This window comes from Chinchilla lanigera, unplaced genomic scaffold (genome assembly GCF_000276665.1).
Source record: "Chinchilla lanigera isolate Chin_1 unplaced genomic scaffold, ChiLan1.0 scaffold00064, whole genome shotgun sequence".
Classification (NCBI taxonomy): domain Eukaryota; kingdom Metazoa; phylum Chordata; class Mammalia; order Rodentia; family Chinchillidae; genus Chinchilla; species Chinchilla lanigera.
This window is the reverse complement of record NW_004955465.1, coordinates 7,550,501-7,576,367: the sequence shown is the minus strand read 5'-3', so window position 1 is coordinate 7,576,367 and position 25,867 is coordinate 7,550,501. Positions and strand designations below refer to the sequence as shown.

General features: G+C 41.5%; 1 protein-coding gene across 2 annotated transcripts in view; it reads right to left on the bottom strand.

The window, feature by feature from the left end:
• The window catches only part of F13a1 (coagulation factor XIII, A1 polypeptide), a 173,249-nt gene that overhangs the window by 40,999 nt on the left and 106,383 nt on the right, over positions 1-25,867 (bottom strand). For both annotated transcript variants that reach the window (XM_013521833.1, XM_013521832.1), the window contains 2 exons: positions 6,899-7,002; positions 5,493-5,581 (listed from right to left, as the gene is read on the bottom strand). In XM_013521833.1, coding sequence (XP_013377287.1) covers positions 5,493-5,581; positions 6,899-7,002 — 193 coding nt within the window. The remainder of the gene's footprint in view (positions 1-5,492; positions 5,582-6,898; positions 7,003-25,867) is intronic.

Sequence of the window (25,867 nt, the reverse complement as noted above, 5' to 3'; positions counted from 1 at the left end):
AGAAATATTTGTCATTTTGGGAAAAAAGTTAAGGAAACCTTAGATGAGCTCCCTGAGAATTTCACCATCCCCCTGGAGGAGACCATGCAAGCACAAACAGCTACCTTCTCAACTGCAAATTACAGCAACGACAATGACAAATGTTCTCTTAATAACAGCTCTTACAATAGCTTGCAATTTTCCAGGGAGATAAGGCTAAATAGGAAAGTGGCTAAATCTTGAGCTTCCTTTGAGTATGGCTTGAGAAATTGATGGAGGCTAAAACTGTGGGCCATCCCAACAGCACTGCTACTTATGGAGAGAGGACAGGAGAAACATGAGGAAGAGATGCTTTTTGTATATGCACATTGGGATGGAGGCAGATAGAAATATTTCTTTCCCAGTGATATCCACAGACTTCCTTTTTCATTTTCAGCCTCTAGGGTAATTGTTCTCCATTCAACTACACACAAGAAAAACAGAGAGCCAGAAAAAGTCCTAGTGATAAAAACCACAGAAGACCAACTGACCAGTAGTCAAGTGCAGGATGTACTGCAAGGAATACTGGATTTATGCTGTGACTCTTGGTGAATTACTGAATCTCTCTGAACTTTTCTTCAAAGGGCTGGTAGATAGATCGGGACAGCTGGTGAAGGCTCTACATTGAAGGCTAGCTTCTTTTCCTTCTTTTGAGTGGAAGAGATTCTTAGTAACAATCTAGTGCTATCCCTACACTTGAGGGAGTGACAGTCATGTGTACTGGGCATCCTGTCATGAAATCTGGTGCCCTTTTCATGTTGCTGCACCCTGGCTTCATCTTCTGCAGCTTCTACGACTGCACAGGGACTTGGGGGCTCAGCAAAGGTGGGTTATACCCTCAACAGGCTAGAAGGTCCGCCGTGCAAACTTCCACGGGTACCCATGGAATGTCAACTCATATGCAGGGCTGGTAGAAGCTTTATTTTGTTCTGGGGCTGGAAAGGGCTTCTTATTTCAGCACCCTGGACAGAGCCCCCTATTTCCCAGATGGAGATGACCGGCATACTTTGTAGAGGAAGTGTTGTTTTCTCCAGGGCATATTGGGGCAGTGGATGGCTGCCTGGGCCAGGCATTCCAGGCACGGTCTGTCAAGCATCCACCCTGCATTGGCCATTCTCAATCTGTGTGTGCTAGGGACTGTGCTAGCCCTATGTGTATCCCTAGAGGCTTCATACATGTGCCTTGTCTCCCACCAGGACTGCCAGAGCTAGAAAATGCAGCTTTGTCTCTATTTCCAGAATGCTGTCCTTAGCAGCTTGCTCTGAATCTCCTCTTATTTGATTGATTGATTCATTCAACTAATATTTATTGCCTGCTGCTCTGTACCAGACATTGCTCTCAGCAATGAGGCTACAACAGACCCTAGCTCCATGGCACTAATGTTCTAGAAGGGAAGGAATAAACTTTGAGACAGAGTAGGAGGATAAAAACAGGGCAGATGGAAATAGTTTATGTAGGCTATGTGGCCTTTTTGAGCAGGTTACCCAACTGAGGACTGAATGCACAGAGGGAACAGGATGAGCAAATTATTCCTCCACTCTAAAAAGAGAGGGTGCTGGGGGAGTGGGGAACATTCCCAGCAAAAGGTAAAGTATGGATAAAACTCTGACACAAGAGGATGCTTGATGTTTTTGGAAAAGCAAGAAGGGCTGGAGAGAAATGAGCTGGATAAAAAGGGAAGGCAGAGGCAAGAATATGTAGAATTTTATAAAGATTCACATTCAATCTAACAGTAATCATGAAAGGAGACCACCAGAAGATTTAGGGCAGGTGTGTAACATGTTTTAATTTATATTTAGAATGATAATTCTGGCTGGTATGTGGAGAATAAATGGAAGAAGGGCAGGAGAAGCAGAAGAGTTAGGAGGCAACTTTGTAGAGCTCAGTGTGGTGTTGAGCATAGAGGGTAACAATGGAGATCATAGAAGTGGCTGAATTCAGGATATTTCTGAAGGGATTTGTGGCGGGATTCATGAAGAAGGTTTAGAAGAGAAACAAAAATAGATCTTCAATATTACATATTATTTGAAGGAATGGGTGAATTATTTAAAATCTGAAAGAGATGCTTAAAAATGAGCCACATCTAACAACTGGAGCAAAATAAACAAGTTCCAATGAAGAACAAAGAATATACAGAGAAGCACTGCACAGATTGGATACAGAGAACTGCTGGCCAAGAGATGCAGCCTTAGGAGTAAGGGGTGGGTCATGTGGCCCTGAGGACCCAGTCATTCCTGCCACAAAAGCTGCCTCAGTGCCTTTCAGGTGTGTGTGTATGTGTGTGGTGTGTGTGTGTGTGTGTGTGTGTGTGTGTGTGAGTTTGGATGTGGTGGTGTAAAGAAAGCAATGAAGCCAGTTAGAAAAAAGTTAAGACAGAAGAGAACAGTTTTTACCAAGAAGAGACTTCTTCACTGAGACCTCCTGAGCTCTTGGTGACCATGAGAACTCAGAGGACTCCAGACACTCATTGCCACTCTATTCTTTGTTCATCCCTTTAGAACCCCGGGGGGCACCATGCACTGGAAGAGAAGAGAAATGGGCCTTCAGGACTGCAGCAACTCACCATGGCAACGAAGTGTGAGGAGGGAAGAGGTTAGAGAGTCAGAGGATAGTTAGGAAGCATCTTCTCTTCTGTCCCTTTGTGTACCAAAGGGAGGGAGGTAAAGGACCAGAATGGAGGATGCGGTCTATGCAGGCCTCTCCTCTTCTTTCAAGCTCTGTTTTCACTCAAAGAGACCAAGGCCCTAGGAAAACTAAAAAGAAATCTATGCCCATGATATTTGACCTGGTGCAGAAATGAGTAACGAGTGACCAAAGAAGTCTGCATGCTGAGAAGCAAGAACAGGCAAGTAGCTGCTGATGTAGGTAGGCGGGGTAGTAAGAGGAAGGATGACTGCAGCAAGGAGGCACGAAGGCAAGGAGCTGCCGCCTCGAACCTGAGTCACACAGAGACTCATTACAGTTTCTTCCGGTGCCCCCCACAGTGCCCTCCCCAGGCACTCTTAAGAAAAGACGTCTCATAAACTTTCAGCAACTCGCCTGTCGTATAAATGGCTCAGCCCTGGAACTGAGCCCGAGCCAAAGCAGCACACCATACCCTCCCTCCATCAGACAAGCCTCTTTGGTGTGTGAGAGAGGAATAATTATAACCTGCAAATCCCGATGACACTCCTAACACCCCAATCTATATTTAATAACAGCAAAGAGCACTAGCATTAACAGCTATTAGGCCATTTGTTAGTGCAGGGAGGCTTTGCCTCTTTCTTTGCAGCAATAAAACATAATAAAAATATAAAAAGAAAGCTTTGTGGATTTTAGAGTGATTTCCCCCTAAGAGGCGCTTCGAGCATTTAAACTATCAGGTGACAGCTGGGGAGGTTTGTGCAAATCTTCAAATCCCAAAGTGAAATCAAACAGATAAAACTCCAAGAACAGTAAGCCTGGTCTCCCGAGGTTTCTAGAAACAGCAATGGCAGGCGCCATGGAAGGAACACAGTATCTTTTCTGTATTTCAAACCTTTGATTTTACTGTCTGAATGTCAGCACTCACTTTATTTCCTACTTAGTCCTCAAACCTCATAGCTCCTTTTCCCGATTGTGGCCATTTGTCTAGTTCTGGCTCTTCCCGTATCTGTCCTGGAGGGTGACCCAACCCTCTTCCTGGTTCTCACCTCCATCCAATTTCATCCGATCCATGTTCCCCAAGGCCACCAGTGCCCCAGCTCACTCCATGCCCCTCCTGGTGCTAAATCTCCTTCATTTACAAGATGAAGGAATAACTGCTCAGGATAGGAGGCCTCCATGTGGGCTTGCTTGAGCTTTCAAATCTTGACTCCCTGATGCACTGCTGTATGCTAGAGAGTCTGCAGAGCTTTTAGCTGCCCACACATCATGTGGATGACATTCAAGTCATCCTTTCTGCCTAAAATCCCTTCCCTCCCCTGGCTTCTCCCTAAGCCCCTTTGCCTGAATAAATACTGCTCAGTTCTCCCTCCCATGTGACCACACATCATTCTGCTTGGATCATGTGACTCCACAGATATCCTTTGACTCATAAAGGGGTTGCAACCTGATAAATGATTATAAGCTGAAGATACTGTAAGTTGAAAATGCATTTAATGCACCCAGTCTACTGCAACATCCTAAAGTCAGAGGGTCACAGGTGGAACTATCATAAGTCAGTGACCATCTCTACTCACACAAGGTCTCATAGTCTAATCTCAGGTAATCCTCTTAAAAAGTGTCTTGAGATCATTGCTGTCCTGCCTCATTTCCTGGGCTTAGCCTTCCATTAACACAGTTCTGTGTACAACTGCAGATTGTGTGCTGTCTACACTGCTTGTCTGATGACTGATTTCCTGGCATGTCTTACACTGTTGCTATTCATTTTTGATGTGTTGATGGCACTGTCACTCCCACTGAGAATTATGCTTCCCAAGGACAGGCGCCTCTGATTCCCCACAGCACAGTGCCTGGCACATACTAATAGTGAATATTTCTTCTTCTAGAGTAGTTGCATGGGATGGTTTCTAGCCTGAGCGCACGTGCCTACCCAGCTTAAAATCTTCGCATTTTTTAACCAGAATAGATGATTATGGAAAGGTTATTTAACTGCTCTTAGCCACAGTTTTCTTTTGGGTCAAATGGGGAGAACAATAGCACCTATTTTAAAGGGTTTCCCAGAGCATCAGATGGTAGGCAAAGTGATTACATGGAAGAAGTCAATATAAGAAAAAGATTATTTCAGTGTGTTAATTGATGCAAATACACTGCGGAAGTCATGCTTCTCAGCTTTTTAAATAATTCTCAGTTCTCAGCAGCCTCCTAGCCTTCCTCACCTGGCACTTCCTGTATTTGGCTTCCTCTTCAGCGCTCTCTTTGGAGCATCCTTTAACTGCTTCCTCTGCTTCCAGCCCCTTCTCAGTTTTTCTGGACCTTCAAACCCTTCACCCGGTGACCCTACTAATGCATTAAATGAACTGCATTCCTCTACTGGAACAGCACTTTGTATCCCTTCTTCTCCTGCCTTCCTTCTGTCCCAGTGGCAGGATGGATGGCCGTGTTCAAGCTAAGACCACAAGTGGGGCTGTGTGGATTTTTTTTTTATGTGGATTGCTGGGATAATCTTAGAGGGAAGCCCTATAGTCTGAAATTTCCTCTCATGGGCTCTCTCTACCAAGTTTTACTTGAATGATTCAGTTAGTGCCTTAATTTCTCTGGAGCAGTTAGTTCACTGGTCAGTAAACCATTTGCTTTTAGGGGAAAAAAATCTCAAAGCACAGAGTAAAGAAAAATGTTGATTAAGCATCACTCTTGGCACAAAGGATTTTGGGTTGGAGAGAGTCTAGTTGACTTTGTAAATGCAAAGCATACATCACGTACCTGGGAAACTGAGAAGTAACAACCTCACATGTTATTCTCTCAGGAGTTAAGAGGTTGGGGAGTAACAGCACTTTCCTCCAGTTTCCACTTACCTCTGCAAAAACAAAGGGCGCATCAAACTGGAAGCACACATGGCCGTGCTTGATGGCTTGGACAGAGGCAGGGCCACACCGGTACATGCCTGCGTCATGCAGAGGAAGACACATGAGTTGGTTGTCTCCACTTTTATCAGAAAATGAATGGTTCTTAGCACTGAGTGTGACTTTACAGAGACCGGTTTTCCTCGACTTCATCGCTGATTTTGTCCGCTTACGTTCCACGGCCAGGGGCAGCAGATAGCCCATACATATAATCAAAAGGGCTGCATTAGAAATAGTAGCCTAACCAAAATTTGAAGTCAGGAAAGAATGTGGGACTACACTCTTCCTGCACCTATTCTGAAACGTTACCAACATCCCCACGTGTGTCTGTGCGAGGATGTTGGCTTCTACAACCTTTTCTTTTGGTTCCTGAGATGTAAGAAACATTGCTGCTTTTGTGTTTCTGCTGTTTGCTTTGATTTTTGTTTTTGTACATCACAGACATATATCCAGTTTAGAATATGGACATTAACCACACACATTGGTCAATGCCCAACATTCAGGAGGTCACCGGGATCACACTGACTTTTCTCATTCTTCAAATCTTAACCACGTTTCCTTACTTTATAAAAGATTAGCTGCCATTTGTGCCCTTTGAAATTGTCTCAGATATTCAGGTTAGAACACTAGAAAGTGTTAAAATTTCTTCCTTAAATCCAGTTTTGTAAGCGGTTCCATTATGAATATGTACTAAATATTTATGCATGCATGTGTAGGGATACCCATAACTATCTCATATCAACATGTGGGGAAATAGACATAAATAAGCATCATGTCCCCAGCCCACTAATTTTCTATATCATCATGTTAGAGAGAAATGGAAGCTTAGGATATTATTCTATAAAAATGACCTGAGTGGGTCATAGCTGCCACTGCTTAGCGGAGTTTGCAAGTTAGAAGACAAATGCCCGCGTACTTAAGTTTTGAAAGTAGTCACACAACATAAAGGAAAATCAGGTTCTGGAAGAACAACAATCTAAAGAATGATCTATAATTATGTTTTAAATTCTATATTTTCTCTCTTGTCTTATATCTTCTCATTGTGGACCAAGAGGGCTGGTTATATTTTATAGCCTAGTGAAAATGCTTACACAGATATTTTTTCCCCTTCTCTTCAAAACTGCTTATCAAAGCAAGAGTAGATGAATTATATATGTGAAGCTTTATATTCTTTTTCTAAAAGTTGTAAAATAATCAGGATAAAGCTGACTATGAAAATGAGATTAGACCTGATTGACAGGTGGTTAATCCATGCATAGGCCCAGAAAGGACACCTCTGACACTTGCCCACATATCAAGTGCAAACATAAAAGAGAGATAAACAGTGGAAAAATATCCCCACGGATGATGCAGTTTACCGTCGCTGTTTTCCTGGGGGGTGCTGTCCACAACTTGCCAGCCTCCAAATCCAACAGGAAGATCCGGCCTCGTCATCCAAGCTTCATTCCAGCAGTGGTAGTTCCTTTGCAAACACAAGCCCAAACAGGTGAAACTTCTTATCACATTCAGTGCCCCAGGACATAGAAAAGAGACTTTGAATCCTATGCTAGTAAACTTTCAATTATTGCAATGGATGAAGCTAGGTCTAGTGGCTCCTGGGGACTACCTGGAACTCCAGACCTGAGTGTCATGGGACAGTCCATTCCCCCTGGCAACCTCTGGGGCCCGCATGCTTCTTTCTTTCTGCCAAGATCACTTTCCAGGTCACCCAGACATATTTTAGTCAGTATGTTAAACAATTTGATTTTAACCAACCTCAGCTGCCTAACCAAAGAGAACTTATTAGGTACTCAAAGAGTAGAAAAGAAAAATTATTCAAAACCAAAATATTTATCTCATTTCTTTTACATAGGTCTGATTTATAGAATCATATCCCATTGGAACAATTAAGCAGCACATACTTGGGTTTATGGTCTTAGGCCATTGCCAAAGAAACTATAACATTAACTCCTGATTATAATTCTGTATAATTTGTGGCGATTTCCGTCTTGTGTTCAAGAAGAAGAAAGGGTCATTGGGTGTGTATCTCTTCACCCTTCACCAAAGGTGGGCAACCCTTGAGGTAAGGGCCATGTAAAACTTCCCAGAACTTTCTATACGACCCCTGAATCAAGAGCATGGAATAAAATGTCATCATGAATTGTATTATTATGTCCTTGGAAAGACCTGAAATTATGTGGCGGTACAGAATCAAACGAGAATACATTAACCCCTCCACAGTATAGAAAATGTTCATATAGTAATAACCATTTAACGATGGGGTGAAGTAGTTACAGCAGTCTTTGTTTATAGCACCGATGAATTTCAGATCCAACCGCCATCCATCCTTTCCCTAAATGTCCCACAGTGTCAGTAATTTGTGCATGTTCCTATCTCTCTCTGAAAGTAGCCCATTTCTCACTGGTGCACTTAAGAGATATTAATTTAACTATGTACCCACTATGCACTGGGCATCTCACTAAGTGCTAGAGATTCAAAGTCAATCAGGACATAGGTTCCACCCATAAAATGCCTCATAACCTAGAAGGAATGGCAAAGACAGTCCCTACCGATTAATACAGGTGGAGAGCTAGCTGGAAAGGTTGCATGTGGTGACTAGAACAGAGTTGGCATGTGGTAAATATTCACAAAGAGTCACTCTAAGATTTAGGAAAATAGCCCTGCTAAAATGACATTCATGGGGTGCCATGGAGTCTCAGTGGGGGACCATCTCAGGGTCTCAGGAAGACTTTCCAGAAAAGCAGTGTTGTGCTGATTCCTGGGAAATGAAGAAGAGTTAAGCAGGTTGATAAAGGGAGTAAAACTGAAATAGTGCAGGCCTGGTATTACCACCCTGGTGTGTTTGGGCAACTGTATGCTGTTGTCTCTGCTGGAGGGTAGCATGTTCATATATTTGCAGGCATGAGAGAAAAAGAGTGACCACAGGTGAGGGTGGGCATGCAGTGTGCACAGCTAAAAAATGCATTCAATAGTCTCATGTGCCAGGTGCTGTTCTAAAATGTGTAGGGATATTAGCACGTCGGATGTTCCCTGCACCCTGTAAATTCTATTACAATTATCCCTAGTTCACAAGGGAGAAAGCTGAAGCCCAGCGAGGGTAAGAACCTTGCCTTAGGTCACACAGGTCCTTCACGGGGGAGCTCTGTGATCTGTGCTCTTTAACAGTGAGCTATTATAGAAGTGAGGCTAGGATGGTGAGAAGATTTTATGTCACCTTAATATTTGTGCTTTATTTTCACCCAACCAGAAACTACTGAAATAATTCAAGAAGGAGAGTTAGATCTGCAAATTTGGGTTCGTGGGAAGTGGGTGGAGAAGACAGACTGGAGATGGAGCTGAGTCCTTCCTTCGAGTCCTTCCACCCTGTCCCACTCTGAAATAGTACAATAATGCAAAACTAAAGAGGTGACTGGCACCATGGACAGGAATCAGAGCCACTGGAAGGAAAAACCAGAGGGCTTGTGGGGTCTGAAGAATCTGGACGAGCCAAAGGAGCCTTTTGAGTCTGCAAGGAGCATAATGGTTTTGCCATCAAGATTCTGGACAAGGCAGAAGAAAGTTTTTGTTGAACGTAGTAGGGACGGGTGAGTGACCAGTTCAATTTTTGACATGATGGATCTGTGTGCCTGTGGGAAATCCAGGAGATGAGGCCCGAGAGGCATTTTTGTACATATATAAAATGTCTGGATGTTGTAAGGAGGTCGCTGGAGTCCTTATGGGTGGTGGAGTATGGGGCAAATCCATTGGGTTGGGAAGGGGAGGGAGATGGTACAGGTTCTTCTGTAAGAGAGTTCTCAATTGTGAAAGGAATAGGAAAGGATGGGGTGGTGGCTAGCACATCATAAAATGCGAGGAAAACTGTCTCGATTCTTTTGAATTAGGGGAGACTGAGCCATGCTTGTGGAGGTGAGGAAGTGAGAGGCTTATGTACCAAGGATGCAAGAGGATGAGGTCAAAAGTAGCTTCCTGGTAGGCGTGGGAAGTGAGTTAGAGTCTGCAGGTTGAGGCGAAGCATGTTCAGGTGCTCACTGTGGTCAGGGTCAAGGTATGGAGGTCTCTAAGCAGAAGCAGGAGACTGGTTCCCACCAAACTGCCTCTGTCTCTGCTCCAAGGCTAGAGAGAAGGTCCTGTGGGTGTCCACGCCTTTGCTAGCCCCCTTCAGAACAGCAAAGAGTGACTCATCAGACAGGAGGATCCAGAGGAAGACAACAATCAAACATCTGCAGTCCTGAGTGGACACCGTCCTCTTCCTGAACGACCTAGTGCTTAGCGACCCTGACTTTCTCTGTCACCCCATCACCTTAGATTAATAGGCTCCAGAGCATCCGTATTTAAATTCAAATCTCCTTGGCAAGGTTAGCCTGCAACAGGAGAAATAGCTTTGCACTTCAGATAGCAGTAAAGACTTTGCTTTGAAGATAATATTTCTTTTCAAATGACTGGGAAATGTGGGAAATTTCTTTACTCTCACTCTGAGACTTAATTAGTTAAGCAAGAGCTCTCTCACAGTTGCACATATGACTGAGGTGATACCTTCCATTGAGGATAGGAGGGTCAAGCATTTGCAGGCAGTGGTTGAGGTGCAGGGGAAGTGGCCAGTCCCAGTGTTGTTGATTCCCTCGATGTGTGGAAGCCAAGGGCTCTTAGGTTGGCCAGGGAAATATCATGAGGACCTATTTTCGGTAGATGTAACTCTGTGTAGACAGATTTGTCTGTTATACCCAAAGGTCTCCATGGAAGGAGCTATTGTTATTCAAACTATTTTGTTTTGGTTTTGTTTAAAACATTTGTATGGTTTACAGAGATATCTGATGGAAAGGGAGGAATATATTTGGCCATTATCAAATATTTAGCATTTTTGATAAAATTCACATGCATTTCAGAGGATCTGCATTTCCATATATTATAACGTCCCTTTGGCTTAAGAAGCTTCCTTAACATTTCATTAAAAAATTTTAAATTGGCAACTAAAAATAATAAATAATAAAAATATGTATGAACTTTTGGAATACAATGACCTATTTTGATATATGTACCCATTGTGGAAGGATGACAATAAGTCAACTAACAAGGATTTCAATAAGTCAACTAACAAGTCAGTCACCTTGCTTGTCATTTTTTTTGCTGAGTACACTTGAAGTTTACTGTCATAGCAATTTTGAAACACAATCTTTGTGTTTTAATCTTGGAATTTTGTCATGCATTTGTAGAGAGCATGAATCTACTTCTGAGGCTTTATTTGTCTTGTTCACTCCCATATTTTCTGCACTGGAACTAAGCCTGCCCTGAAGAGGTGCCAAGTACAGGAACTCTTGTACCCACAAGGGAAACACTGCAAGGCCACAGCGTTTGCATGAAACCACAGATAGTGGCAAACCCTCTGGTTACTATGTTTATTACTACACACACTTACCTATGATAAGGTTTAATTTATAGATCAGGCACAGCAGAAGATGAACAGTAACAAATATCAAAATAGTACAAGTATAATAATATACTGTAATAAAAATTTGTGTGAATGTGGTCTTGTTCCTTCCCCAACCCAGGTTACTTGGACACAAGTGTTGTGAGGCTACCACCACAGTCATTGTGTTAATCATGCCAGTTACTAACTGACTAAACAGCAGGTAGCATATACACAGTGGATACTCTGGATAAAGGGATGATCCAATTCCAGGTAAAATGGAGCAGAATAGCATGACATTTTGTCCTGCTATCAAAGGAATGTGCAATTTTCAAAATTATGACTTCATTTATAGAATTTCCCACTTCACATTTTCATACCATCTTAACTGAAAGCATGGGAAGTGAAATTGCAGATAGGGGGCACTACTGTATTGGAAGAGCTAGAAGGCATCTCCTAACAAGGCATGTGTTATTAAATATTGGTTAGTTTTCTTGTTTTTAAGAGTCAGAGCTTAATATTTTCTCAGTGCCTTCATTTGGAACTTGAACTCTTACTATAGTTTCAAAATGTTCACTATTCCTCTAATATTAAAAAGTTATAAATGTCTAAAGTGATCCAGTTTCTTTGTTGCTTCTTTATAAAAGAGTGCAGGAATTAAAATAAGAATCTCATTTCATTAAGTATTATTTAATCAATATGAAAAAATTGGGAAAGGGCAGAAAATGATAGAGTTGACAAGTTAAGATCACACCTGTGCTTTACGGTATTTCTCTATGTTTCATCAGTAGCAGTTAGTAACTTTTAGGAGTCTTTTCAAGGATGCTAATAAATTAGTAGTATTGGTAGAGAGGACCCAGAGGACTTTTCACTAGAGGCAAGGGCTTTACTAGAAAACCTGCACAAACTCCTGGGGGCTCCTATGTAGGCTGTCATTGCACTACTTTTAGTTTTTCTTTTGTTTCAGTAAACCAATTTGCTTCATATTTGCAAACAGAAGTTATCCACAAACCAAAGACAAGTGGCTAGGATGTTCATTCTGCTGTAATTTATAGGAAGGAAATATTGGGAACAATTTAACTGTCTCATATGTGATTAAGTATTTTGAAACACAAAATAGAATACTACTCAGCCATAAAAATGTGGATTTGTATTTATCAGGCAAGAAAGATGTCCATGGCACATTAAATTAAAAAATCACACCACAGAATACAATGTACAGTGTCTGGTATTGTGTATGTATGGCAAGCAGAATTATCAGTAAACCCTGTTACCCTGGCCCTTATAAGATTCCATCCCTTTATGTGCAAGCAAAATCCATGAATAGGATGTCTTATATCTCTTGTGATTATATTTTACATGCCATGGAGAATTTTGTAATTAAGGTTACCAATCTGTTGACTTTAATTAAAAAGATTATAAGGGTGAGCCTTGCCTAATCAGATGATCCTTCTAAACTGGTTCTAGAGTGAAAGACAGCAAATCAAGGCATGGAAGCAGAAGAGATACTTACTCCCCTTTCAGCTTGAGGAAGATGGGGGCTTTCTCCTGCAAAATCTTTAATTCCTCCTAAAACTTAAGCATCAAATCACGGCAGTGTCAACCAACACTGCACCATTGAGAATCTGAGCAAAAGATCAGAACCTGCGCTTGGATTTCTGACCCACAGAAATGGATTGATAACAAGTTTGTTCTGACTTAGGATGCTAGGTTTGTGGTATTCTGCTACATGGCAATAAAAATGTACACAATATGCAAAGAGACATATGCAAGGATGTCTAACATAATGTCACAAATATTCTGAAGAGATAAAAAAAACAGATGATTCTTATCTTTCCACTTTTTTTGCAATGTTTGAAACTGTTCAGTAAGAGACACAGAATAGCCCCCAAACATTAAGAAAATTATTACTATTTTTTAAATTAGAGGAAGGGAAAGCATAGCTTGAGGTTGACCCTGGGCCTTGAAGCTGGCTAGGTCCCCTCCAGAGGTGCAGGAGCACATGGGATGGAGGAGCAATGGAAAGGAAATGCCGCTGAAACCAAGCTGAGCCTCAGATCTCTATGTACTATGTGCTCAGAGAAAATATAGTAGTTAATTTAAGCAAGGAGTCCTGTACAGCTTTAAACTTGGCTAACCACTTGATCACTCCACAGGGTCATCTCATTTACAACCTGTCCAGAAACGTTTCAGAGAAAAAGAGTCCTTAAAAGGGAAGAAAGAGAAACAACTTTGCAGTTTTGTTTGTATAACTTCTTGCAGGCTCAAGGGAAAGCATACATAAGAAGGAGAGAAAGCCCTGCAGGAGAAATTTTGGGCCAAATTCAAATGTAAACCAAATGTTTGAATTCTTTCATCTGCAAAAATGGTAGGTAGGAACTAGGAGTGAGGCTGTCTTTCAAGTTATTTGTGTGTTGGTAGAAGATGGTCATAACCCTAACTCACAGGTTCTGCTGATAAACTTCTAATCCAGGCAATGGTAATGCTGACAGAAATGACTGCATACCTCAGGATTATTAAACTCTTGTCATTCTAATGACAGTGAGTTTGGAGGAGGGAGTTGTTGGAAGGAAGTGGAAACAATTTGGTGGATTCTGAAGCTTGTCTAACAAGACATTTCAAAGTGGCAATGGAAACTGAGATTGAGAAAAAATTTGTCAGGAAATATAAGAAAGCAAGACCACAGAAAGAAATCATTCAGTGATAGGCTGGAGGAATGTTGTATGAGACTGTGATCTAGGAGCATCACACTGCTTCAGAATGCAGCCGCTCATTGGTAGTGGGTATTGCAATGCTCAAGCCAGGAAGGAGACGCCCAGAGCCCATTGCAGTCAAAAGCCAGAGACCCAATCAGGTGGAGACCAGGCCAGTGGCCCCTCTTCTCTGAGGCTCAGCTCTACAGTTCCCTCCAGTTGGGAGCAATCCAAGGAAGCCCTGGGTTACCAGTTCTCATAGAAGATGCAGTGGAATGGAGCATCCCATCTCAACAAAAGATGCTATTATAGGAACCAACTGCCCACCAAGCAAAAAGAGAAGTAATAAAGGTGTTCTTTATTGTTTATCTTATGAATGTAAGGGATTCGATGGTGCTCATTCCGAAGTTATAGTTTAAGGACCATCTACTGAAGTGCAAAAGATGCTAATAGAGTTGCAGGTGGATATAGACCTGGGAGGGTGCTGCAACTCTTCACACAATACTGTTAGTGCATTTATAGTTGGCATGACTATCAAAGTCATTAATATGTGCTCAGACATAGGCTTGACCCACCAATTGGATGCTGGAATTAATTAGAAAGGACAATGGCTCTAAATGCTGGCATGATCCTACCAGGCACGCTGGCTAAATACCACCCCTAATGCATTCAACTGCAGGTGCAGCAAAGCAGTACTAACAAGTTCCCATTTACAAAGTCTACTGGGAGTATTTCCTTGTGGAAACATGTCCTTCCTTTGTCCTGGGAGTACCGAGGTTCTCCTCTTAGACTTTCAGGTGCAGGTGACAAATATTTATTAAGAGAACTTTGCAACAGCTTTCATAAGAGCATTTTTTTCCTTTTTGGAAAATTAGGGGATAATCATACAGGGATTTTACTCCCCTTCTTTGGCTTTTTAGGCATGTTGTTTTCATGTAATGCCAGTAAATGGATGAACCTAAATGTGGCAGAAACAAGACACAAAGAAACACAAAATCCACAAACAAAGCAAAGCAAAACAAAAATCCCAGCCATAAATCAAACCAAAAATCCTCAAGAGGAAAATGCTGTGCATCCACATGAACCACATTCTCCATCACTAGTGAACTCGGATGAGGTCCCTGCTAAATTCATGGTGGAAATGGGATCCTGTTTACTCTACCACTCTCCACAGCACAGCAAGTCAGGAATTGATATCCTAAATGGAAATGGAGAAAAGACCAGATTTTGAAGATATTTTTTGTACAACTCTAAAAACTGTTCTGTTATAGATTCTGAGCAAGTTTCTCTGAAAATACTTAGGATTTTAAAAAAAAACCTTCCAAAAGGCTCAGTAGGTACACCAATCATTGTTTTGCATTGTAAAGCTACTTATGAATATGATAGTCTAAAGTTAATAGCTCATTTTATAAAGTTTTTAAAATGTCTTAGCAAATCATCAAAATAAATTAGTGAAGATGGTACATATTTTGTTAGCCTCGAATATCTTTCTAGCAACCTTTGAATGGTGTGTATGAAGACTATTGTAGGCAGAATTCATGATTGACTAGAATATGACATTTTCTTCTTAGGAAAAATACCTTAGTGTTTTCTACATGACTTATTACCACTTCCTTTTCCATCCTTCCTAATTACCTGAGAAGTACTTGGAATGACCTGTGTCATTTTACCACCCAAACTCTGTGTCCATTTCAGTGAAACTTGAATAAAACATGGGTTATGGGTATACTCTGAGAATGTTCTAGCAGGAAAAGTAGAATAAATGGGTAATAGGGAAAGGAAAGTCTAAGGCAGTGGTGGTGAACCTACGACAAGCATGGTGCAGTGGGCTGCTTGTATCATTGAAAGCTATAAAGGGTTTGCCATCATTGGTCTAGTGAAGTATAGACTTGTCCAGTCTCTGAAGTTTCAATCTTCAGAGAACAATCCCCCTTTCTAGTTTTTGAACATTTTTTGTAACATCCTCTTATACTAAAATGAAATTCATAAAGAGCTTTCTGCATACATAATTACTAAAATATGAATATAATGTCCCATAATATACAAGAGAAATAAGAGAATATTTACAGTCATATGGCATTTAATGATATTTTGGTCAATGCTGTACTGTATATATAATGGTGAACACATAAGAGTATAATGGAACAGAAAAGTTCTCACTGCCTATAGCATTCCAACATCATAGTCTACTGCATTGCTCACATGTGTATGGGATGCTGCATAAGCAAATTTACTGAGCTGATAGTGTTATAAATGTACAACCCATACAGTTATATACAGTGCATGATACTTAGTGATAATAATAGACAACTGTTACTCATCTATGTATTTACTACCCTATATTTTTCATCATTATTTGAGAATGCATGCCTACTCCATAAAAAAAATAAAGATTACTCTAGATAATGTATTGTGTGTGTCAACTTGACTATATTAAGAAAATATTGGAAAAGTGAATGCATTGTGAGAGTACTAACTTGATCAATGAGTCAATGAATTGATGAGTTCATAGTTGAATGCACTATTATTTGGAGGAAGTGGGTCATAAGATGTGAAATGGGACTACACAGTGGTACCTCACTTTATGAACTTAATTTGTTTTATGATTTTGCAGAAGATGGCTGTGTTTGTGTTTGTGTGGGAAGATGGCTGTGGTCATGTTTGTCACCAGATGTAGATTTTGCAAATGGAAGCAAAATTTTGCCGAATGTGTTTGTTTGCAAACTGCATTATTTGCAAACAGAAGTGTTTGTGAATCGAGATATTACTGTATTTTTGAAGCTGTTGTCCTGCTCTCTGCTTCCCAGATGCCAAGAGTTGAGCAGCTTTCCTCTACTGGACCTTTCCACCATGATGTTTATATCTTGGAGCCAATAACCATGGACTGAAATCTCTGACACCATAAGCCAAAATCAACCTCTTCTAAATTTCAGGTATCAGGTATTTTGTCCCAGCAATAGGGAAGCTGACCATTATGTTGTGTTACACCAACACCATATATTTTGTATGTTTTATAATAAACAAATGCACCAGCAACAGCTACAAAAACAACACATATCAAAAACAATGCTGAGAACAGTAAATCTCATTTGAAGTGTTGACACACTATTTTACTTAAAATGTCCAATTTTAACAAAAATTATAGGGTACAAATATGTATAGAAATACACACTTATACATACACAGATGCACACACACACATGCAATTGGAAAGTATGGCTCATACACAAAAGAGGAAAAACAGCCAAGAAAAATTGGAACAAAGGAAGCCAAGATTGTGGACTTACTAAGCAAGGACTCTAAATCAAATTTTATAAACATGGTCAAAGACCATGAGAGAAGACATCAGAATGATGTCTCATTAAGTTCAGACTATCAGTAAAAACGGAAATTTGAAAAGGAGTGAAATAGAAATTATGGAGTTAAAAAGAACAATAACTGAAATAAAAAATACAACAGTGTTTCAGAAATAGATTTGAGAAGATAAAAAGAAGAAATTAGTGAACGTGAAGTTAAGTCAATTGAAAGGATAAAATTTGAATATGAAAAGAAAACAAAGGAAGGAAAATGAGTAAACCTCCAAAACATGTGAAATATGTTAGGTACATCAATATACTTACAATGAGAGTTCCTGAAGGATAGAGAAATGGTAGAAAGAATGTTTTAAAAAACAGTAGCCAGAAACTTTTCAAATTAAATGAAAGGTATTATTGCATACATTGAAGAACTTCAGAACTTCAAGTAAGACTCAGATAGACATATATCTAGAGACACTATAGCCAAACTGCTGAAAAATGAAGACACAGAGTATTTAAAACAGCAAGAGAAAAACAATTCATCCCATCTAGGGATCATCGAAGAGATGATTGTAGCCTTTCTTATTTTCTTCTTTCTTTACTTCATACTATATATATAAGCTAACTCAAAATGAATCCTAGAGCTAGACATAAGAGTTAAAACTGGGCAAAGCTTAGAAGAAAGCAGAAGAGAAAATATTTCAACCTTGGATTATGTCATGATTTCTTATATATGACCCCAAAAGTAAAGGAATCCAAAAGAAAAGATAAAAAATTGAATTTTATACACATGAAAATCTTTACTACTTTAAAGGACACCATCAAGAAAGTAAAAGGACAGTCCACAGATGGGAGAAAATATTTATAAATCACATATGGATCTGTATCCAGAATGTATAAAGAAGTTACAATGTAAAAAGAAAAAACAAATAACCCAATTTAAAAATGAGACAAGAAGCTGCTCATGGTGCTCCATGCTTGCAGTCCCAACGCTCTGGGAAGTTGAGAGAGGAGAATTGCAAGTTTAAACCTGGAAAACTCAGCAACATAGTGCAGCCCAGTCTTAAAATTGTTTTTAAAATGCTGAGAATGTAGCTTAGTGCAAAGGTTGTGGGTTCAGTTTCCAGACTTGAGTGTGTGTGTGTGTGTGTGTGTGTGTATGTAGACAGAGATTTGGATGGTTATTTTGCCCAAGATCGTATACAAATGTCCAAAAGATCTATAAGAAAGTGTTTGACATCATGAATCATTAGGGAAATGTAGATTAAATTCACACCAAAATAACATGTTGCATCCACTAAAATAGTTATAATTTAAAAAATGGGAAACAACAACTGTCAACAAAAATATAGAGAAGTTGAAATTCTCTCATACTGTTAGTAGGAATATAAAATAGCTGTTTGGAAAACAGTTTGGCAGTTCCTTAAAAAGTTGAACACAGAATTACCATATGACTGAATAATTTTACTCCTATGTATATCTCAAGAGAACCAAAAGCATATGTTCACATAAAAACTTTTACATGACTCTTCTTAGCATTGTTATTCTTCATAGGCAAGAAATAAAAATGACACAAAAGTACAACTGATGAATGGGTAAATAACATAGGCTTTACCCATACAACAAATTATTATCCATTAAAAAAAGGAGCAAAACACTGACACAAGGTATTATGTGGTCATGTAATTATTATGCTAAGGGAGGAAGCCAGGCACAGTAGTATAGAGTTCCATTTATATGAAATATCCATAATAGGTGGTAAAGTGTAGGGTAGTGGCGGTTGTCAGGGTCTCAAGGAGTGGTGAATCCTATAATAGGCATGGGGTTACTTTTGAGATAATTGAAATACTTTTGAGATAATTGGAATTAATGATGGTTGCACAATACTGTGAACTTACTAAAAGCTGCTGAATTACTTGCTTTAAAACATTGAATTTTATGGGTTGAGAGTTATCTTTCAAAGAAGTCTTGTATAAAAGAAGAATGGGCTTTGGGATCAGTCCTCTGGTTTTGGGATTCAGCATCTACTACTTATTGACTGGAACCTTGGTTAAGTTCTCTGCCTTGGTTTCCTCATCTCTAAGTGAGGACAGTAATAGTAATTATCTGAACAGACTGTAACAAGGGTTAAATAAGTTAAATATGTCACCACTTGGAATGGGGCCTAATGGAAAGAAGGTAATCCACAAACGAGCTATCTCTATTTTTGGAGGTGGCAAATAACTTAAACTCCCCTTTCAATAGGCTGATGGGCATTCAATGTGTATATATATATATATATATATATATATATATATATATATATATTGTAGTCCTCAGATAGTAGATCTCATAGCCTACTCCCGATGATTTTCATACAAATGATTGTGCCAGAAATGTGATTAACAAGGTAATCTTTGAAAATAAACATCCTGGATAACACTTTAGAATTAGTAACTTGTACGCACTGTGGGATACTTGTATAATTCCCAAACAACTTTAAGCAATTTGGTCTATATTGAGAATTTTTTTCTGTGCTATTTTGAAATTAGTTTTCTAGACATCCTGATTTGTACAGATAATGATTAAAACTGATGATAATTTTACAATATAAAAGCTCAACTTTTAACATACATACAAAGCATTTATATTGCTGCAAAGTTGGAACATTCTAAATTTTTAAACTGTGTTTAAATGTGTGAACTAGGGCTAGAGATGTAACTCAGTGTTAGTATACTTTCCAAGCATTTGAGAGGCCTTGGGTCCAATCCCCATCACCACAAAACAAAATAAAACAAATAAAAATCCCTCAAAATATATAAACTACCTTTGAGGGTATAGTGAGCATTGCACAGCACTGGGCTGCAGGTGTGGACACTAGTGAATTTCTGCTCTAAAATTTACTGTAAAACTTTTCTGCTTGTAGAGTAGCATTACACATTTGAAGTTTAAAAAAATAGTAATTGTACCCTTTCCAAAAAGTAGTGGTGGAAATATTTTGTTAAGCTTCATTTTTTTATTAGTACATTTTGCCATACATAATGAGTACATTCATCGTGGGGAATAGTATACATACATGTGGTGTCTTCATGCTGCTTACTTCCCCTTCCTCCCCTCTGCCTCTATCCTTAGTTTTTGCTTTCCATCTGTACAAAGTCTATCTCTCTGTTTCATATTTCCTTGTTTTTAGACACAGATGCACTGACTTGCTTAACCAATCATATAACTGTACTGTGCTTCCTTTGCTTCCTGATTTCTTTTCTCTCAGGGAGTCAGTGTGAAGCCAGTGCGCAAAGCTCGAGTTACATGTGAGCAAGTGGATCGCAGCCTGGCCATGCGCAGGTGAGCGGGCCTTCAGACAAGGCAAGTGGCAGGAGCTGCAGAATATTGGAGGAAAATTCAAGCAGCAAGGACAGGGTAATTTATGAAATTGTTTTTTTGAAGGGCTGGGGATATAGCTCAGTGGCATAAGCGCCTGCTTAGCAAGTGCAAGGTCATGAGTTCAATCCCCGGTACTGTAAAAAAAAGAAAAAATTATTTTTTGAGTTGGGGAAGGACTGAATCCACTGAGACCAAACTCTTAAGTGTGCATATAAGAATGTTAAGGCTCAGAGAAGTTGAGCAAATTGCCCAAGGTTACCTCGCTAATTAGTGACAGAGCTAACCATGTTGCTTTGCACAACTGCGAAAAAGAGAAGAAAAAAATTAAAAGAATTGTTTGACTTTGTTTGGAGTCTTTCCATGCATAATACCCTGGGGGAAAAGCCAAACCAAATGTGTGATCACTGACGAAATCCTAGAATGTTGCAACTTTGAGCTGAAAATGATAAATACAAATTAGGTAGTTCACAATTATTTTTAAAAAATTAAATTGAAAAGGCCATTGTATCTGAACCTATTTCCATTTTAAATGAAAAGACAATCCAGGAAATGAAGATTCTTTTCAATTCCTTTGCACTCACAGTTTTTACAATTATCTTTAATATCGTATGTATGTAACCCTCCAACTCAGGACATTTTGTTCGCTACTTAACCAGTTAGCTGGACTTTGAGAAGCAGAGGAGGCCAGCTTACAAGCCTTAGGGCCCCAGTGTACCCAGCCTCTTTCTTTTCATGTTCATGGGTGTGAACAGACCTACTTCCGCCCACTTTCCTGAGTGGAAAATATATGCTCCTTGACTCACCATGGGATAGATAAACCCATCATAGTGAGGTAGGATAAAAGAAATAATAGGTAGAAGAGGGACAGGAAATTGTAATTAAGATTTGTACTTTTAAGAAAACTTCAACTTGGCCTCAGCTGAAGTCACTCAAGGTGACCCACATCAGCATACTCTTGGTTAAGCTTGGGTTGCTTCCCTACCAGACCCATCACACCCAAAATTCCTCTACAACTTGGCTTAATTGGGAAAGTAAAGAGCAGGAACTGGATCCTAAGATAAAGGTTGAATGAATCCAAAGAATATTTAAATGATTTATTCCAAAAAACACAACACAGCAAAACAAGCCTGCCTGCAACTATAGAATGGGCTTCTACCTTTCTAGGGGATGGGCACTTTTCCAGGACTTTCCGCTCTTTCAAGAGAAGAGTAGAGGCTCCCAGTTCCAAGCTGGGATGTGTCTCATTTTTCTGCTGTTGAGTGTGTCCTAAATCTCCAATAAACCCTTCTTCACCTCTTACTGATGTGTCCTAAAAATTGCTTTTCCTAGACAGAGTCAGCAAACTCACCACAAAAGGGTGGGTCAAATTTCTTATCTCTGCTTTGGGAATCTTGCAGATCCAGCCTGGGACAAAGGGTTGACAACATTCTAAGTGGGAAGTACCTTGCCCCTAGCTCACCTACCCAGCATCCTAGCTTGGTGGCCCAGCATACTGCACCGTGTTGGCGGATTCCCCGTTACAGCGGCTCACTGACTGGGGCTCAGCACCACCATACCATCCCCAGCACCTCCAACTGGGACTTTAAAAGTTAGATTGTTTTAAGTTAGATTGTTTTGTTCCTTTTAGAAATAAGCAACTTCCCCAAACTTCCTCCTGCAGAGCATATGACGAATGCCACCCATTCTCTCCTCAGCCCAAAAGCGGGGACAGTATATACAGATGCTGAACCTTAGGTGTCCAGGGCCCAGTTTCCGTCCTGCAGGAAGAGGAGAATGAGCTGAAGGTGGCTGGAAGCTATAGAGCAAGTGTGAGGATCTGCGCTGTCTCTGGCTTCCCTCTCCACTTCCTTTTTACCAAAATAAATGGCTTCCTCTGATTTGGTCAACAGCAAGCAAATGAACTCAGAGTATAAACCTAAGTGGCCATAACAATACCTCCCTAGCCTCAGATGAGACCCAAATTCAAAATTTGAAGTTTAGCTTCTACTGCGTGCATACTGCTCTTGTACTTTCAAGAGGAAAAAGATAGTTAGCGGAACCATCCCAGGCCAGGGAGGGACTGGACTTCCTCTGGCAATGTGCACAGGGAGAAGGGGAGCCAGGGGGGTGGGCCTGGATGCCAGATGGAAAGGAGCCAGCAGGGCAGTAGGCTATGAGGCAGTCTGTTCCCAGAAACCCTGTGGAAGGCTGTGGATGGATGGGTCCTCCAAAATGAAGAAAGCCAGGTGGGTTTGCTGTAGGGAGGCAGAAGCCTGAATAGGACAGTACCTGAGGGCGGGAAGAGGGATGGGGCGCTGATGTTTGCTTGATAGCAATCCATCCCCAAGTGGTTACAGCTCCATCTGCTCCTTGTGGGTGCACAGCCTGGGTAACTGGCCTTTCCAGGATGGCAGAACAAAGAGCAAAGGGTTCTTGCTGTCACACAGGAAGGAGTTGCAAAGGTCGTGAGAGTGAGAATGAGTGTCAGTGACACGTAAGTGTTGTCACAATGATGTGTGACAGCTCTGGATGCAATTACACCTGCCTGCCAGCTCCTTGAAGAAGATGGGCGTCTGTCTGGTGTTAGCCCTTGGACCTTCCCTGACACACCCCTGGGTCTCATCTGGGGCGAAGGACATTTCTTGGACCTTCTGTCTTTGAACTGCACAGCCAGAAGACTGCAGCATATAATGACTTTGACTCCAGGCCGCTTCCCACGGAGCAGTCTTGCTTCCCTGGGTGGAGCCTGAGACCCCTTTCCCTGCTATCTCTGATTCCCAGCTCACATCACAAGCCTGCTTCGATTCTTTAGAGTGTTCTATATGCGGTGTCTCCCCACGAACACTGGATGGAGCTGCTCAAGGGCAGCAACCCTGCTGAATTTCTCTCTGAATTTGTAGCATCTGGTGCTCAGATGTGGGATTGTGCAATCAGGGCTTGTCGGGTAACAAAATGATATTTATTAAATTTAGTGAGCATTTAAAAAATTCCTCAACCAATACCACTTACTCCCTGCTCGTTCTGTGCCTTGTGTGCTATTCCATGCTGGAAAAAACAAACAAAAATAAGAGAGATCCAATACTGCTCCCTGCTGGGGGTCGCATTCTGGAGGGGACAGATCAAGGGGAGGGCAGTTTTCAAACCGGGAGACGTTTGCTTAGCCAAAGGACGCAGAGTAACACTTACATAAGACAGGAGCAAAGCCTCTCATGGAAATACCTTCCCTGACCCTAGTAAGTGGCGCTGTGTCTGTCTTCCTAAATTGTTTCCATTTCCACCGTGACCTTCTGAATGAGGTGGTCAAGCTGAGCTCTTCCCCGGTCAGGCGGCACTCATGGTCCCTTGCCCGTCTGTGCGACCCCTGACTCCTCCTCAACAAGCCTTCTCCTCCCCATGCCCTGAGCGGACTGCAGCAATGCACTGCGCAGCCTTCTTCATTAAACTGTCCACAGTGATTCATAGATGGCTCCCCCAGAGGTTACGCATAACTCAGAAGCCATCAGCACACTGGGGACAGGAGGCGTAGATTGCTCCTTCTGGGATATGTTACCTTGTGTTTGCCCACACTGAAATTCACTGGCCACACCGGGCTCCAAGTGCTCTGCCCAGCTGTGCCCTTTACAGATTCTTTGGCCACCAGCCTGCCGCTAAACAGTGAAAGACTCCCAACTGCGGTCCCTGGAGGTGGTGATGGTGTATGTGCTACAGCAGAACAGCAAGCCCCATGAAATGAGGCAATTTCAGAGGGCAGAAACTGAATATGGCAAGCCAGGTGGTAGGACAATGAGCTGTCTGTCTTCCAGAGTCTGTGATCATAAGAGACGTCAACGTCACTTGGCCTGGAGTGTCTGGAGCCTGACACACGCTCTGCTCTCTCAAATTCCCAGCTCTCTCTCTGAAGCTCCCTGCTGGCTTGTTCTGTTTTGGGCACAGTAAGACTTGGCTGAGTCCTAGAGAAGAGAATGCCCTGGGTCACTGAGACTTAACTGGACAAATTCATGTGTCACAAGGTGGGGACTGTGGGGACCTAAGCGTTGAAGAGATAGTAGAGCAGGAGAGAAAGGCACAGAGCGAAGTCAGCCTCCTGCAGGTGCTCTTAGCTGCTCTTTACTGAGGGCACAGAAGGCCGGACAGCAGATCACCACAGGCCGCCTGGCCAAGTGACTGTGCTTGACCGAGGCTCACTGAGGGAGGTAGGTCTGGGGGACGTGGTACCTGATCAACTCAGTCTGTGAGTGCTGCTAAGACATTGTCAGGCTGAGTGTTGCCACCTTACAATGTACTCATCTCAAAGTGGTCAGCCGATGTCCAGCAAGTCATCCCTGCCCTGTCTTAGCCTCAGTTTAGCTTCTGTGTTTGTCCTCCTCTCTTATTGGCTGGGCCTATGGCTCTGGCAGCCATAGTTCTCTCCCAGGTCAACACTAACCTGATGAGTATGGTGGTAGGTGCAAGTCAGTGTGCGCTCTCTGAAGTGCTAGGCACCACAGGTGTTAGGGATCCACATTTTTAGTGCTCTTGTTTTGACCTATGGGTCAGTTGTTAAATTTCCCACTTATAGTGCCATGTTGTACTTACAAGTTTTAGATTTTGGATCTTTGAGTTTGGGGTTTAGACTTTTGATCAAAGTACCTATATTTTACCTCAGCAACTTCATTGTGTCCCCCTCATCAGGAAATAATATTTGCTGAGCTTTCCCTCATTGTACTTGTGAGGAAACTGAGCCTAGAGAGGTGAAGTCATTTCCCCAAAGCCACACAGCCAACCACAGCTTGACACGGGCACAGGGCTGCCACAGCATGTACTGGTGGAAGCGTTCAGGGAGAGCCCCCACCAGCCTCCTTAGCAAAGGAGTCCTTGCCGGGCACTTGGCTCCCTGGAATATTTTGCCTTTTGAAATGTACTAGAGTTTGCACTGAGGAGGTACAAGCTTCTTGTTTTTCTTTAAAAGTACCCCCAAATTGCAGAAGTAGCAGTCATGTTAGGACACTGGGCATCTCTCTTTTGACTGCTTCAAGGTACTTAGGTTGATGGCAACATATTGCCTCCAAAAAATTCCAGCTGTGGGACCAATAACAAAGGCAATCACGCCGCTAACTTTCATTAGACACCTGTTAGACTCTGCTGTGTTGAGTGAAGTAGGGAATTTTGTCATCTCTGCTTTAGAGGAGGAAAAAGGCACAGAGAGTTTGTGTCTTTGCTCAAGGTCATGCCGTTGACTGAGCTCTCTAATCTCTGCGTCCTGTAATCCCCTTAATCAATGTGTCCTGTGTTGGGTCAGCCTAAGTCACTGAGAAAGAGGATCAGTCCTGATCTATTGAAAACCTACTAAGAGCCATGTAAAGGGAGGGAGCAGGGGTCCAGGGTGGTAGTGGGCGTGGGAGAAGAGCATGGTACTGGTCCCATGGAACTGGATATTGGAGGAAAGTATTGAAGAGAAAGGAATTTTGAGCAGGGAATGGAAGGAGGAAAGGGTTACCAGGAGCAAGATCTTTCAGTATCATAAGTTTGAATCAATTCTGTTTAGAGACGAGTTGGGTTATTGGGAGATATGTCCTATGGGGACTTTGGGAAGTATTTAAATCAAGAGAGGGAGAA